The following is a 13,563-nucleotide window of genomic DNA, read 5'->3' as shown; positions in this document are numbered from 1 at the left end:
GTTTCCCCCCTATGACGCATTGTACCCATCACTAACCAATCGGCAACACAGTAGATCTCATTTCGAATCCCTCGTCTCCTGTTTCAATCTTTCCCAATTCCTGGATTCTCGTCCACGCCCTCACTGGACCTGGTTTCCAAAACAGGGGGTCCCACATCAGTACCCTTCAAAACCCCAACACAAGCCCCATAGGCAGGCATAAAATGATAAAACACATGGTCAACCATCGTTCCCCCCAATAACCAATAAGCCCCAAACACGCTCTAGATTTCCCAACGCCCCGGATGCAGGGTGTCACTACAGCTGATGATGCTTGCAGTGCTAGGATATGAGCCCTTGATTTTTTCGACCGACAATAAGTTCCAAGAAAGCTCCAAGAAATCAATAGAAAATAGCAATTATAAATGACTAGCCCACTAAGCACCAAGATATGGCTCTTGCCGAACGTAAAAGATGCTTTGAGACGCGTACTAATAAAGGAAGACTTCGGTTCTAGAAATGAGAGTGCTAGCCATATACCCGGACTTGAAAGTCTTCGGTAGCTTTGAGTGGAGTGTGGAAAAAGTAACAAACTACGTGTACTGCACAGCATGGGCCCGAGCAGGACTTGCCAGCAGTCCCTATGGCTTCCATGCGAGAATGGGAAAAGACAGTATAGTAGTGCCAGTATCCTGTCACTGCCTCAACAAAAGCAGTGATGGGCGTGGACAATTTTCAATATCGCCACTTAATTAGAAGTAAGAGGGCCAATTATGATCCATAACCCCTTGGGGTACACACGAATTAGTCCGGGTTTGTCCTCCCCATTGCGGGCATTCCAAGCTGGCCAAGATTTTCCCCCATTTGTCCGATTCTCAATCGCCTTCTCGTCGCCTCTGCCAGCTTGGTAGCTGTCGGATCAAGGGTAGTAGTTAGTTATGTGGCAAAGAAGTTTCAGCCTGGTCGTCCTTTTCTCGCCCCTCGGAGTTGCCTCTCTAGGCCGGCAGGTAGTGTCGGAAAGAATCCGTATGCAGTGTGCGGCACTGTAACAAAACAACATCATTGGCCTCGTCAGTGGAGCGGAGGCTACATCCGGTCACATGAAGTGCTAATTGGTGAATTCAGGTAATCAATCACAAGGCCAAAAACTATTTGAGCTGGAGAGGAATTCTAGATCTGGCCCATTGGGGACCAAGGTATAGGTTTAATATCTTCCGGTAGATACTTCAGTACAGTTAGCCGAGTTAACAGCTAGAAACCGTTTCCCATCTACCGTTGCTCTGCGTTGGCAGAGGTACATGGAGTTCTACATTTCCTATGACGGCACGGTCCGCCGTTCATCGGCAAGATATGGCCAGTAGAGTAGTAAAATATAAGCTTTACTCGTGTTTTGTACAGTGAAGATGTGTATAAGAGACAGGTACAGTGGGTGCAAAAAGTTTGAACCCCCCCCCCTGTTGATGTGGTTACTTTAGGGTAGCTGAGGTGCGTATTTTGAATACTGCCGCCCTGAAAGTAAGTAAGTATCGGAACGCTAGCAAGGGGGGTTGTTCAAACTTATTGCACTTCACTGTAGGTGGAAGATAAGATAACCTTACCTCTCAAACAAATAGCCAGCTTAAACACCCTGGTAGTTTCAAGCTAGTACAGCACTATAAATGGTGCACATAGATTCTTATCCAGAGCACATAAAGCTTCTCAGTGCTAGTGCTAGTGAAACCAGACTGGGCCTAGGTTATCGGGACCGGACCCTCCTCCGAATCTCGATGGTTTTATGATTACTGGATTTGATGGTTAGAGCGGACTTGAGATCCACTGGGATCCATTCCAAGATCGTCCTTGGTAAACAAACCGGGAACACTTGGCCCCAAGTTTTGCTTGTGGAGGAACGGCCTGCCGTCTTGACAGCGATCAACCGAGTCGCCATTCATGTATGATTCGAGCTTTGGTCGAGGGTGTTGTGGCAATCTTCCTATTCCTTCAGTCCTCGTCGTGTCCATACATAGACGCCGAGTCATCGTGTGCTCAGCTATTTTATATCCTAGATCTTGGTCATACCTTGCACTCGCAGAAGCCTCCTGAAATTCGGATTTCCACATCACGAGTCACTACTGCGTCGGGTTGTGAGAGGCGCTGCCCGACCTTGTTATAAGCAGGGCGAGTGCTGTATGGGAGCGGTCTGGGTCAATCTATTTCATCAAGGACGTCATCATTAGGAATGCGGATCTTGTTTCTATAAAACTAACAGAGCATCTTCTTTCGATACGGTGTCTGGAGTCAGCAATTTGTGATATTGCTCCCCAAAACAGCAGCCACCATTACATGAACGCCCATTTGTAGACCCCGAGTTGAAGATCCTCCTAACGACTCGAATTCAAATAGTCTATGATACTCTATCTTATTCCTTATTTGTTCACAGCCCTCGCTTTCTACGCCTCAAACAGCCAACAGGTCCAGCAAGCGACTCTTTAAGTCTGGCTCTACTGTATATGTTCACCCAAGACTCTAGTCTCAAATGTGGCCCGTGTTCATGGTCAAAAATAAATCCTGAGAATGTCTTTTCGCAAGATCCGCCCATCGTTTGGAGGCAGCAGTGCGTCAACCAGCCATACGAGTAACCCGAGCCAACCCACATCCGAGAATACGGGGCTTGACCTCAGCCGTACCCACGACGACAACACGGGTGATAGTAGCATCTCATCCTCCAAACGCCGGCGAGTCCCAGACTCAGTAACACGTAACGCTTGCGTGAACTGCAAAAAAGCTCGAGCAAAGGTGTGTGTTCGTCTCCTAACAGGGGATCCTAGCATTGGACCTGCGTAGAGTACCTAGGTACTGTGTGCAGTGCAACTGTTCTCAAGGCACAACGCCAACTCCACGTCCGCGACTGACTCTTTACAGTGCGATGGCAGAAAACCGTGCAAGAGATGTGCATCCCGAGTAGAAACCTCGGAATGTGTCTACAAAGTGCATATAAAACATGCAAAGGAGGACCTAGTGAAACAGATAAAGGAACTCGAGAGAAAGGACAGTTTGAGCGAGCAGATTCTTCAAGCATTATCAACGGACGAGAAGTTGCCCGAGATCCTGGAACGACTTAAGAATGGAGAAACATATGAAAGTATCGGCGACTGGCTGGGCCGCTCTACCCATTTCGACGACCCCGAGAGCTATTCGCCCGAAGTGTCGCAGAATTCTGGTCTCCAGCCGCCAGATCTTGAAATGGGAGGCATAGCCGCCCCTTTTAGATGGACTACTGTGACGTCTGACTCGGCGATTTTAGACCACCTATTCCAACTGTACTTTGCCTGGGTCCACCCGGTACATACGCTGTTCAGCGAAGGCCACTTCGTCAACAGCTACAAACGCCAGTCAGGGACCTACTGCTCCTCCATTCTAGTGAACGCGATTTGTGCCATGGCTTGCCATCTCCATACTGCGGCAGACGGCGGCCCGGCAGATTTTGAACAACTAGGTGAGGACTTCACCGATGCAGTACGTATCAATCTCGATGCCGAAGACTTTAGCATAACCGCAGTACAATCGCTTGCAGTCATGTTCCTGGTTGACTGTGCCCGCGCGCAGAGCTTGCGCGCTTCAGCCTATCTCGGGCTGGCAGTCAGCAGTCTAGGCAATGTCGCGTACGAAGAGACTGAAGGTTTTATAGAAGTTTGGAGGGACACTATCCACGGTGTTCAAAACCTCAATGTGTCAGTACATCCTCTCCTCGCTCTGCTGGGCCACACTAATGGATGCAGCGAATGGGCACTGGCGACCTGCCAAGTCCCGGCCGTTATCAGCTATGTGCCTGATGAGTGGATTACAGAAATCGATTTGAAACTCGACGACGCCAAATGGTACTTCTACCGCTATATAAACGATCAATGCCCCGCATGGCCAGGATTGCTAGCAACATCCAATAGAGAAAAGTCGAAATTGATGGAAATCGTTCAGGATGTTGCTACGATGATGTACTCCCAACAGAGTTCGGTAGTCTCGGCACAACAAGTTTTGCAACAGTATAGCAGATTCATATCATGGCGGGAAGACCTTCCGAAGGTGCTAGGAGATGTCGAAAACAATACCAGTCAGGCACTTCCTCACGTGCTCTCTCTCCTGTATGTCAATATGTATACACTGTCGGGTCGTGCTAACTGTGTAGCATCTTATACTCGAATGCAGTCGTTCAGCTCCTTCGTCCATTGCTTGACTTGGGGGGGTTTCCGACGTCCATGGTGGAGGAAGTGATTTGGAACCATGCCCAGCAGGGACTTTACCTCTTTGATGAACACTATCGAACACAATACACTTGCCGGTATCAGCCGGTCCTACAGATGTTTGCGGTGCTTCATTTGACCGACGTCATTGCTCGATTTTTCCCTGGAGGCAAGGAGGGTGGGAGCAAGGATGGTCCTGAGGCCATACATTTCGGGATGGATGCCTTGATGGAATCCCTTCCAGGATTTCAAGTGGCAGGCCCTCTGCAGGAGATGCTGAAGCAGACTGCCTCCGAATGTTCGATTCGACTATCCCCAGATCTAGACGAAATTATGTCGCCGCGTCAATCCCAACGCATATACCGAATGGATGATATCATTGATGCATGTTCTAGGCCGAGATATGTCCAACCCATCAAAGACATCCAGGCCAGATACGCCCCGAATTTCTCTGCAGGCTGGGCCACTGAGGGGCCATCTTTCGGCTTTGTGGAGTCGATATCTTTTTTTTCGGGGAGCAATGTGCAGTCCGGGGAGGAAAAGGGTACGCAAGGCCTCATGCAGATCCATAATCTACTCAATTCAAACTAAGGTGCCCAGGCATCCCAGCAGCCCTTTCTTCGCGCCGATTTGTGTGGATTTCGACGGAGTGGTTTGGAGGCTGCTGTTCGTGGGGAAAGGCTGTTTCTATTAGCGCTGGAAGCATTTGTTTTCTATGGTGGACAATCCCAGCACTTCTCTTAGACTCGGTGCTCCCCCCTATATTGCGAGAACAATTTTTGACGACGACACAAAATACTATCAAAATAAAGCCAGACCTCTGCCAGCCTTCCATCATTTCGTTTTCTTGAAGACTGCGTAAAAGTGGTCCAAGTGCATAAGCCATATCTGTCCCGTTCGAGGTAGGGAAGTCTAGTCAATTCTAGCGCTAATCCTTCGGACGATACAGTACCATAGGATTACCCTATCCCCGTTCGGAGATGCCACCTAGTATCAACGGATCGCAAAGATGTGAATATGAGCTGCTTCCGTACCTTTATGAAGGTGGGTGTGGATGGAAGTGATCGATTGGGTGGATCGTCGGAGGTAGCCTACGGTCGCTCATGCGCTCCGCAAGCACCTACACCAAACGGCACTCGTGAAGCAAACATCCATCAGACGGCAGCATTTATCTGGTGTATCCAGGCATTGCGTCACCATCCATAGCCTTTCTATTTCCTCGGGACGCTTCTAATTCTGAGGGTTGTTCAGGGGCGAACTTTCGAATGAAGGGGTTTCGACACCGTAACATACCATGTTGCTGAGGTGGCAGTGGTGACGGCTTGACTGGCATCGCAATATATTGACCGCAGTGATAGGCCTTTCGGATGGGCTCCAAGTCTGCTCTGTGCTGGGAATATATCAAGTATATAACATGTTTGCTTGATCGCGGAGGCGGTCATCGTCCCGATATAAGGAGTGTTGTCACGCTATTTTCTGGAGCGGCGGATGTGATTGGCTAGTTTACGCCTCCTCCGAGCTTCTCTCAACGACAAGAGACTCGAGTGTGAATGACGTACAGAGTACGAAGTACGAAGTAACGTAAAGGAATAATAGCTTGACTTAGAGTGCCGTGAGTGGCTAATACAAGCCTACGATGATGTGCGTAGGTACCTAGAGATACATGTGCAGCAATGTTGACTTGTATGTATGTACATGTACTCAATATAAACGGGTATTCGCTTTGTAGCCATGTTGCCCAGCTGAGAGGGTTATCATAGCCGCTGTAACGCGTTTGTTATGAATTTCTGATGTGCTTGTGGTCTCCAGTCCCTGCGCTTTTCGCCTCTCAAACTACGTAGGTACCTGTGTGCCTACCTACCCACCTAAGGTAGTACCTTCGTACATCTAGGTACCTAGTATGACGGCGGGCTATCATCCTTATGTCACACATGGTCACGGCAAAATGTTATACTGTACTCTGTATATACAGAAAATTGCCCAAAGAGTTTTTCGCTGCTTTCTTATCTTCCAATTGTATTATATACAGGGGATTGTAGCTGCACTGCATACGGAACTAGCTATCTGCACGCTCTACTACTAACTAGGCAGTGGCATCGGCCACCATCCAAATAAAATCTGCCTTGAGAGTTGTCGTCCCAAGTACTTCTTAGTTTAGTCCCCCGATAAATAAGGTCAGAATTAGCTCTGTCCCGCTGAGCATGCTTGAGACACAGTGACCGTCGAGAGTTTGGTAGACTCTTCCTCAACGCTGTCCCTCCCATGGCTGATTCTTTTCGTTGCATTTCATCTATGACCAGGAATATCTTCCTATGCAGCATCATACTCATAAGGGTTTCGATGCTTGTCTAGGTGGCACGGGCGAGTATAGTTCGTCGCTACATGCAGGGTATCAAAGAAGGACACTTTCCCATTTTGGTGGAGAATGGCTTCTACGTTTGTGGATTGTCCAATTCAATTGGAGCCTTACAAAACAATGTGAAAACAATCACACATTTACAATTGCTATGCAAAAATACCCATGATTTTTTCCCACTGTATCTTGCCCACACGATACCTGCCCTACCTCTTGTTTAACAACTCTAAAATAGAACAGAAATTGCCCGAAGAACCACGGCTTACTAGTGAACTGTGATGCACACTGTTATCTCGACAATGTGCCTAGGAAGAGGAACAATATGCTCAGAAAAGAAGGATAGGCTGCGACAAAACGGCATGGCCAAACTTTATAGCCACCAGACTCTAGGGGCAAGACATATTGCCAATCGCAGGCCAATTTAAACAGCAGGGCTAGTTTAAAAATGAGATTATGGAGGCAATGATAAAGGCACCTTGGTGGAACGCATTTGAGAACCAGGAATTATAGGAAACTAGGGCCTCTGTGCACCAACTAATGCAGTACAAGAAGCGTTGGCACAGTATGGATGGCTTGCTTACGAGGGCAAGGTGGCAAGGGCCGAAAGACAAAACATTGGGATGCATCGAGCACTTCTTTGTATTTGGGATTTGAATGACAGCTAGCAAAGCCTGGAATTCTATGGTGAAGCAGCTACCTAGTACGTCCGTTTGTTGCCGGTTGCCACGGAAAAGATCGATCATGAATCCACCGGCCAACGCCTTGATACTGAAGAAGAAAAGCCCGGTCTCCTATTGAAATCACTCCTGCTACATCCTATCGCCGTGCAGATCTGGCGGGTTCAAAGCACTACCGCCCCGGCATCAAAACAAAATGCAATGCTCCTCTCATCTGCCGACACCTCGTACCGTCATGACTGTCGTAGGCCCATGACTCTGGCTGGGCGCTCATCTATCTGTTATACTTCCAACGAATGAGGGGTCCTTGATACTGCCACCTCCATCGCCCAAACCTGCAACAGGACGGTTGTATGACCATCCCGTGAATTGTTGTTGCATGGTTTGTGACAACATTGGCCCTTCAACAAGCGAATCGGCGGGAAATTCTTTCGTGAACTCCTCATCAAAGTTCTTCGTATCAGTGGCACCAGTCTATAGATTGTCAGCAGAATATCGTAAATGGAGAAACAGGATACATACCACATTGGGCTTGAAGGTCGGCTCGTATTTTCGCTGAAGAAGCTTCCGCCAGTCAATGCTGTGGAAGAAGGGGTGTGCCTTAATCTCGGATGCACCATTGGCTCCCAATCGTTGGTCGGGTTTGCGGTTGAGGAGCTTAGTGAGAAGATCCTTCGCGGAAGGTGGCACAATCTCCGGCCCAGGGAAATGGAGAGGCTCTGACAAAATCTTTCGGTACATCTCATTGGTATTCTCGTCATAGAAAGGGGGTAGGCCCGTCAACATCTCATAGAGAAGAACACCAAGAGTCCACCAGTCGACGGTCTTTGTATAACCCTGACCTAGCAACAGCTCGGGAGCAAGGTATTCGGGCGTGCCACAAAATGTGTTCGTGCGGTCCTCATCCTTCATGTCCAGCTTACATAGGCCGAAATCGCACAGAGCAATGTGTCCAGAATAATCTAGTAGAATATTCTCAGGCTTCAAATCTCGGTAAATAACGTTGAAACCATGTAAACACTCGAGCGCACAGAGAAGTTCTGCAGTATAAAATCTGGAGCGATTGATATCGAAGCGTTGCTCCTTTTGGAGATGATGGAACAACTCCCCTCCGTTGACGAATGCCAAAACAAAGTAGAGCTTCTCAGGTGACTGGAATGTAAATTTGAGAGGTACGATAAAGGGGTTGTTAATTTGTGAAAGGACAGATCGTTCCGCCAATGTATGTGCGACTTCCGACCGGGAGATAATATGCGCTTTTCGAATCGTTTTCAGGGCATAGATCCGTTGGGTATCCTTTTTCTTTACCTGCATAACCTTTCCGAAGCTGCCTTTGCCAACAACCTTCAGCAGGTCGAAACCTTCGATCTTTAATGATCTCGTTCTGTTCTCAATGTACTCGACGCCAATTCGGATCTTGCCGGTCCCATACGTTACATCCAGCCAATCGGTCCCCGCCTGGCCCAGAGCCTTTTCTTTGGATTGCCATTCTGCAGCCGCCTTCTCTTTGTCCTTCTTGCTCAACTTGGGATCCTCAACGTATTTATGGGCTTCCTCGAAACGGGGATTGATGCGTGTTACCCCAAGAAAGATATCTTGACTTCGTCCGGACCCGGGAGGTGCATTCGGATTTCGTAGGTAGAGATGGACTGCGAGTTCTGTTACTCGAGATACATCGAATTTGTATTGAGTGTTGTCTCCCGCCCATAGGGGGTTCTCGGGAGTTCCTGAGACAGCGTTTACGAACACCTGCAACTTATCGAAATCCAGCAGAGCGTATGGGAGGTACTTGGATGAGATTCGACCGTGGTTCATAGGGACTGCGCCAAACCCACCGCCCGATGTTTGTGGCCTCGCGTTGGTAGAATAGGAGCCGGCGACGCTGCCCTGTTGTTGAGATGAGCCTGGCCGTACGGATCCAGCCACTCCAAATCCATTGCCCTGGGAAAGAGAGTTTTGTTGGTGTGAACTAAGAGAGGTTTTGTATTGCTCTGGCAGAGAGAAACCAGTACCTTCGTGCAACGTGACGATCAAAATACCCGGTCGTGGTTGCGATTGGGGCTGGGCAGCTATGATTTCGGACGCAGCTGGGGGGTGTCAGCACAGCACAAATCTGCCCAGCGTTCATACAACATAGATTTACACATACCTATACCATTGTCGTTTGTAGGGGCAGGAGTGCTGCCTGCTAAGCTCGATTTCTCGTCCTTCGCGGACTCTGGTGTGATTGTTGCGGTGGATGGAGATCGGGAGAAGGTGTTGGCAAGAGGACCAAGATGGGTCTCCTTGAGCTCTAGATCTCAACATATCAGCAGTTGCACATTGATATATTATATAGAGATATGATCGATCCCAACCGGCAACCGACTGTGCACCGTTCACCTCCCAGCGACGAGGCCGGCGAGACGGGCGAGACGGGCGAGCGGCGGCACAGCCACGGTCACTTCACTTCACAGCAGGAGTCGACGCTGGTGAATATGGAGATAGGCGTGGATGTGGATGTGGATATGGATGGGGATGAGGATGGGGATGAGGATGGGGATGGGGACTCACTCTTGGTCAGTTTCCACGACATGTTGGCGTAGTGGTGGAAGGAATGTGGAGAGCGAATGGAGAGGGGGAGAGGTGTTGAGGTTTGCGGCTTGGAGGTTTGATATGAAGATAATGATGATGATAAGTTGGTAATCGCTCCAGCGGCCCCCTCGTCGCTCAAGTGCAGTGCGGTGAACAACCCTTGTACGTCGCAGTGCGCGAAGTAGTGTGGTACGGCGACGCTGCTGCTGTTGCCCCGCCAAAAGGAGGTGGAGGTGCTAGAACGGAGGAGGTACCTGGTACTTCGACGAGCGGAGAGAGGCTTGAGGGTTCTGGGCGGGTTTTAGGTGTGCGTTTCCTATCTAGCTACAAAGTAGGAAGTAGGCCGAGGATGATTGATTGATGTAAGTTTGGGCACACGACAACCACAGCGACGGCGCGATCGAAGAATTGCGGTTTGCGAATTGCGAATTGCTGAGAAGCAATACGAGGATAGTCCCAGGTGGCTGCGAGTACGTACTTGGCTTCGTATGAAAGTTGTGGCTCAGCTTCCACTGCTTCCAGCCGACAAAGGGGCGCCAGCAACCCTGTAGGCCTAGAGTAATAACACAAGAGGCAATAATAAGTCCTACGTTCTCGAGTGGCGAGAAAGGGGACTGTGCTATTGCGACGAAGTGCGGAACACGCCTGGTATTAATTAGGGTTTGAAGTTCAGCTACCCGCGGTTCAAGTTCCAGGTACGTTGGTGACTATACCTACCCTACCCTAGGGTACGAAGTCCCTACAGACCTAATGACTACGGTACATACCTACCTTACCTTAGGCCTTACATACTCTACCTTAGACACCTCGTACTTCATACCTACCTATGCTCATACCTGGTACTTAATGTACTTTACTTTACTCTACCTATTCGCGCTACGTACCGAATCTGGCCTACGGCTCTGGACAGCAGCGGACTGCAACTGGTACTACGTAGAGGTACCTAGCATCCTGGACCCCGAAACTCCATAGGTGGGATAGGGACAACTCAAAGTGAACTTCAGTAGACATTCAGGGCATTTCCTTTAGCTTTTGCCTTGTATCTTGTGAATCCCCTCAGCCTTTGAACCGCCCTGGGCAATCACCGCACCTGAGGCGCCACTGAATGGACGGTCACGTGCAAGCATACGCCACAGCAACATCCCCCATGGGGAACCGCAGTCAGAGTTCGTGGACCATCATCAACCCGTGATTCTCCCGGTCCCCCAAACCCCAGAATCCATCGACGATATGGGCGTCATCCGCAAGAAGACCGCCACCCGCGGCGGCGAGGGAGGCGTGAAGTATGTCTGCGATGTCTGCTCTGCTGATATAACGTCTACTGTAAGCCTCCTGCGTTTTCGTGCTCGGATAATATGAGGTCGTTGTTGGCTGCAATGTCCAGATGCTGACAGGTCTCTCGCGCTCAGGTCCGCATCCGATGTGCCCATAGTGCTTGCAATGAATACGACCTCTGTGTACAATGCTTTGCCAATTGCGAATCCTCGCACAACCACCAGCCTGCTACCCACCCATTCCGCGTTATCGAACAAAACTCGGTTCCCATCTACGATAAGGACTGGGGCGCGGACGAGGAGCTCTTGCTGCTAGAAGGGTGTGAGATTTATGGCCTTGGGTCGTGGGCAGATATTGCCGATCACATCGGCGGCTACAGGGACAAACAGGAGGTTGCAGACCACTACATCAACACTTATATAAACAGTTCCAAGTTCCCTCTGGCTGAGCGCGCAAGCCCGTACGACCTAGAGCTGCTCGAACAGGTACCAAGAGAGCAGTTCCAGACAGCAAAGAAGCGGAGAATTGAGGATCGAAAGGAGAAGCAGAAGAATGCCCCACCCGCTCAGCCAAAGAAGAAGCCGACGGCAAGTGTGCCAGCCTGCCATGAGGTTCAAGGATATATGCCGGGACGGTTGGAGTTCGAGACGGAATACGCAAATGAGGCAGAGGAGGCCGTACAGCTGATGCAGTTTGATCCTGGCGACGGCATCAATCCTCGGACGGGCGAGCTAGAACCTGAGATGGAGCTCAAGATGACGGTTATGGATATCTACAACTCTCGGCTGACGCAGCGTGCAGAGAGAAAAAAGGTCATTTTCGAGCATAACCTCCTCGAATACCGCAAGAACGCGGCAATAGACAAGAAGCGTACAAAGGAGGAGCGGGATCTCATGAACAAAGCCAAACCCTTCGCCCGGATGATGAATAAGAACGATTTCGAGGATACCTGCTCTGGCCTAATGAGGGAGCTCCATCTCCGTCAAGCAATCGCTCAACTCCAAGATTGGCGAAATGTGAAGATCGAGACAATCCGTGGTGGCGAGAAGTATGAAATTGAAAAGGCTCAGCGTGCACAGAGCAAAGCTCCCATGGGCTCTCTCGACCGTGAGCGCCTGGCCAGCTCCCAACGCTCGAAGCAAGCTCCTGTTGTTGAGACTCCCCCTGGGGTGGCCGCACTCATCGCCCCAGAATTCACTCCCGGTCCGGTTGCAAGTCTTAATCCACCACGGGCTGCTTTGGGTGAGAAAACGAACAACGTCCTGACGAACGGCCACACCAATGGCAACACCACTCCCGCCAAGGTTAAATACCAAATACCGCCCCTCAGTGGCATCAACCCACTTCCTCTATCCAAAGAAAATGCGCCTGATCTCCATCTGCTTACTCCCGATGAGATGGAGCTCTGCAAGATGTGTCGAATCCAGCCCAAGCCCTATCTGGTTCTCAAGGAGCGTATCATCAAGGAGGCAGTCACGGGGAATGGTGCCTTGAAGAAGAAGCAAGTGAAGGAGCTGTGCAAGGTAGATAGCCAGAAGGCTGGCCGCATCTTTGACTTCTTCGTCAACGCTGGTTGGATTGCTAAAGCTTGATGGTTGGGGTATCGGTTAATGATGGCGTTTGGTTTCGAGGCCCTTTTATTCCGCCGAATTGGCAGTATATCCTGCCCTGGTCTGGGCCGGAGTCGGGGGCGAATCTTACAAGATGCCTCTGCATAAATATGGGTGGAGGAGCATTTACACGTACTTTATTATGGGGTGGAGCGAAGTTCTGGCATTACTGGATGGGTGGGAAACGGCGCTAAGGCTACTGATATATAGACTAGGCTATCAAGGTCCTAGATTGAGACCTGATGAGTCTCCAGGCGTTGGTTCGGTAGTTCAATTTGCTATCAAGCAATTCTAATCAAGACCTGAAGCTATGTGGTTTTGTTTTATAATATTATGCCTGCCGGCTAGGACTCTATCGGCTTTTGCCTCTAGAAGGCTATCCTCAAGGGAACACGTCACACAACAGTCCTCACTCGATGTTTTCTTGCGGCATGCTGCGTGCAGAGGTTACTCGAGTACTCGTATGCATTACATATCACTAAATAATTTCTAAGAAGCAGAGAGGATCAAACAAAACATAATATGAGGCAGCAGCTGATTCAGGTACACGGTCGAGACCGTTCCCAAACCCCACCCCCACTATTCCCTAGGTAAAGCACATACGACTTGCGAGCTCCAGAGGATAAATATAACCAACCACTCAGGTACTGTACCTTAGGTGCTGTACTATAGTGGATGTTAAATTCCAATTACTTCCGGCACTAGGTGTAAGCTATCGGAATGTTAATATTACTGCCTGTATCTTAGGTAATTTTATGTGCGATGCTCAGTCATCCCGTGCAGCTGTGATGCGTTGTTGTGTCGCAACGCCACAGTGGACGAAGGAATGGTGGGGTCGCTGTTACTGACTGGTGGAAACGTCATTTGCATTGTTG

At 49.6% G+C, this 13,563-nt stretch overlaps 3 protein-coding genes across 3 annotated transcripts; 2 read left to right on the top strand and 1 right to left on the bottom strand.

Moving 5' to 3' along the window:
• Window positions 1-2,532: 2,532 nt before the first annotated feature.
• BP5553_03229 (uncharacterized protein) lies at window positions 2,533-4,787 on the top strand (the record flags this gene model as incomplete). The annotated part of the gene is made up of 3 exons (XM_032011852.1): window positions 2,533-2,754; window positions 2,881-4,097; window positions 4,142-4,787. The coding sequence occupies 3 exons, from the start codon at window positions 2,533-2,535 to the stop codon at window positions 4,785-4,787; spliced, it is 2,085 nt and encodes a 694-aa protein (XP_031871545.1).
• Window positions 4,788-7,499: 2,712 nt separating this feature from the next.
• Window positions 7,500-9,804, bottom strand: BP5553_03228 (Protein kinase-like (PK-like); the record flags this gene model as incomplete). Its single annotated transcript, XM_032011851.1, has 4 exons — window positions 7,500-7,703; window positions 7,752-9,316; window positions 9,379-9,522; window positions 9,783-9,804. The coding sequence occupies 4 exons, from the start codon at window positions 9,802-9,804 to the stop codon at window positions 7,500-7,502; spliced, it is 1,935 nt and encodes a 644-aa protein (XP_031871544.1).
• A 1,229-nt stretch (window positions 9,805-11,033) lies between these two features.
• Window positions 11,034-12,670, top strand: BP5553_03227 (Hypothetical protein; the record flags this gene model as incomplete). The annotated part of the gene is made up of 2 exons (XM_032011850.1): window positions 11,034-11,126; window positions 11,213-12,670. The coding sequence occupies 2 exons, from the start codon at window positions 11,034-11,036 to the stop codon at window positions 12,668-12,670; spliced, it is 1,551 nt and encodes a 516-aa protein (XP_031871543.1).
• Between the last annotated feature and the right edge of the window lie 893 nt (window positions 12,671-13,563).

Source organism: Venustampulla echinocandica, assembly GCF_003357145.1.
Source record: "Venustampulla echinocandica strain BP 5553 chromosome Unknown scaffold_1, whole genome shotgun sequence".
NCBI lineage: Eukaryota > Fungi > Ascomycota > Leotiomycetes > Helotiales > Pleuroascaceae > Venustampulla > Venustampulla echinocandica.
Note: the sequence above shows the minus strand (reverse complement) of the source record. Positions and strands in the feature narration are given on the sequence as shown.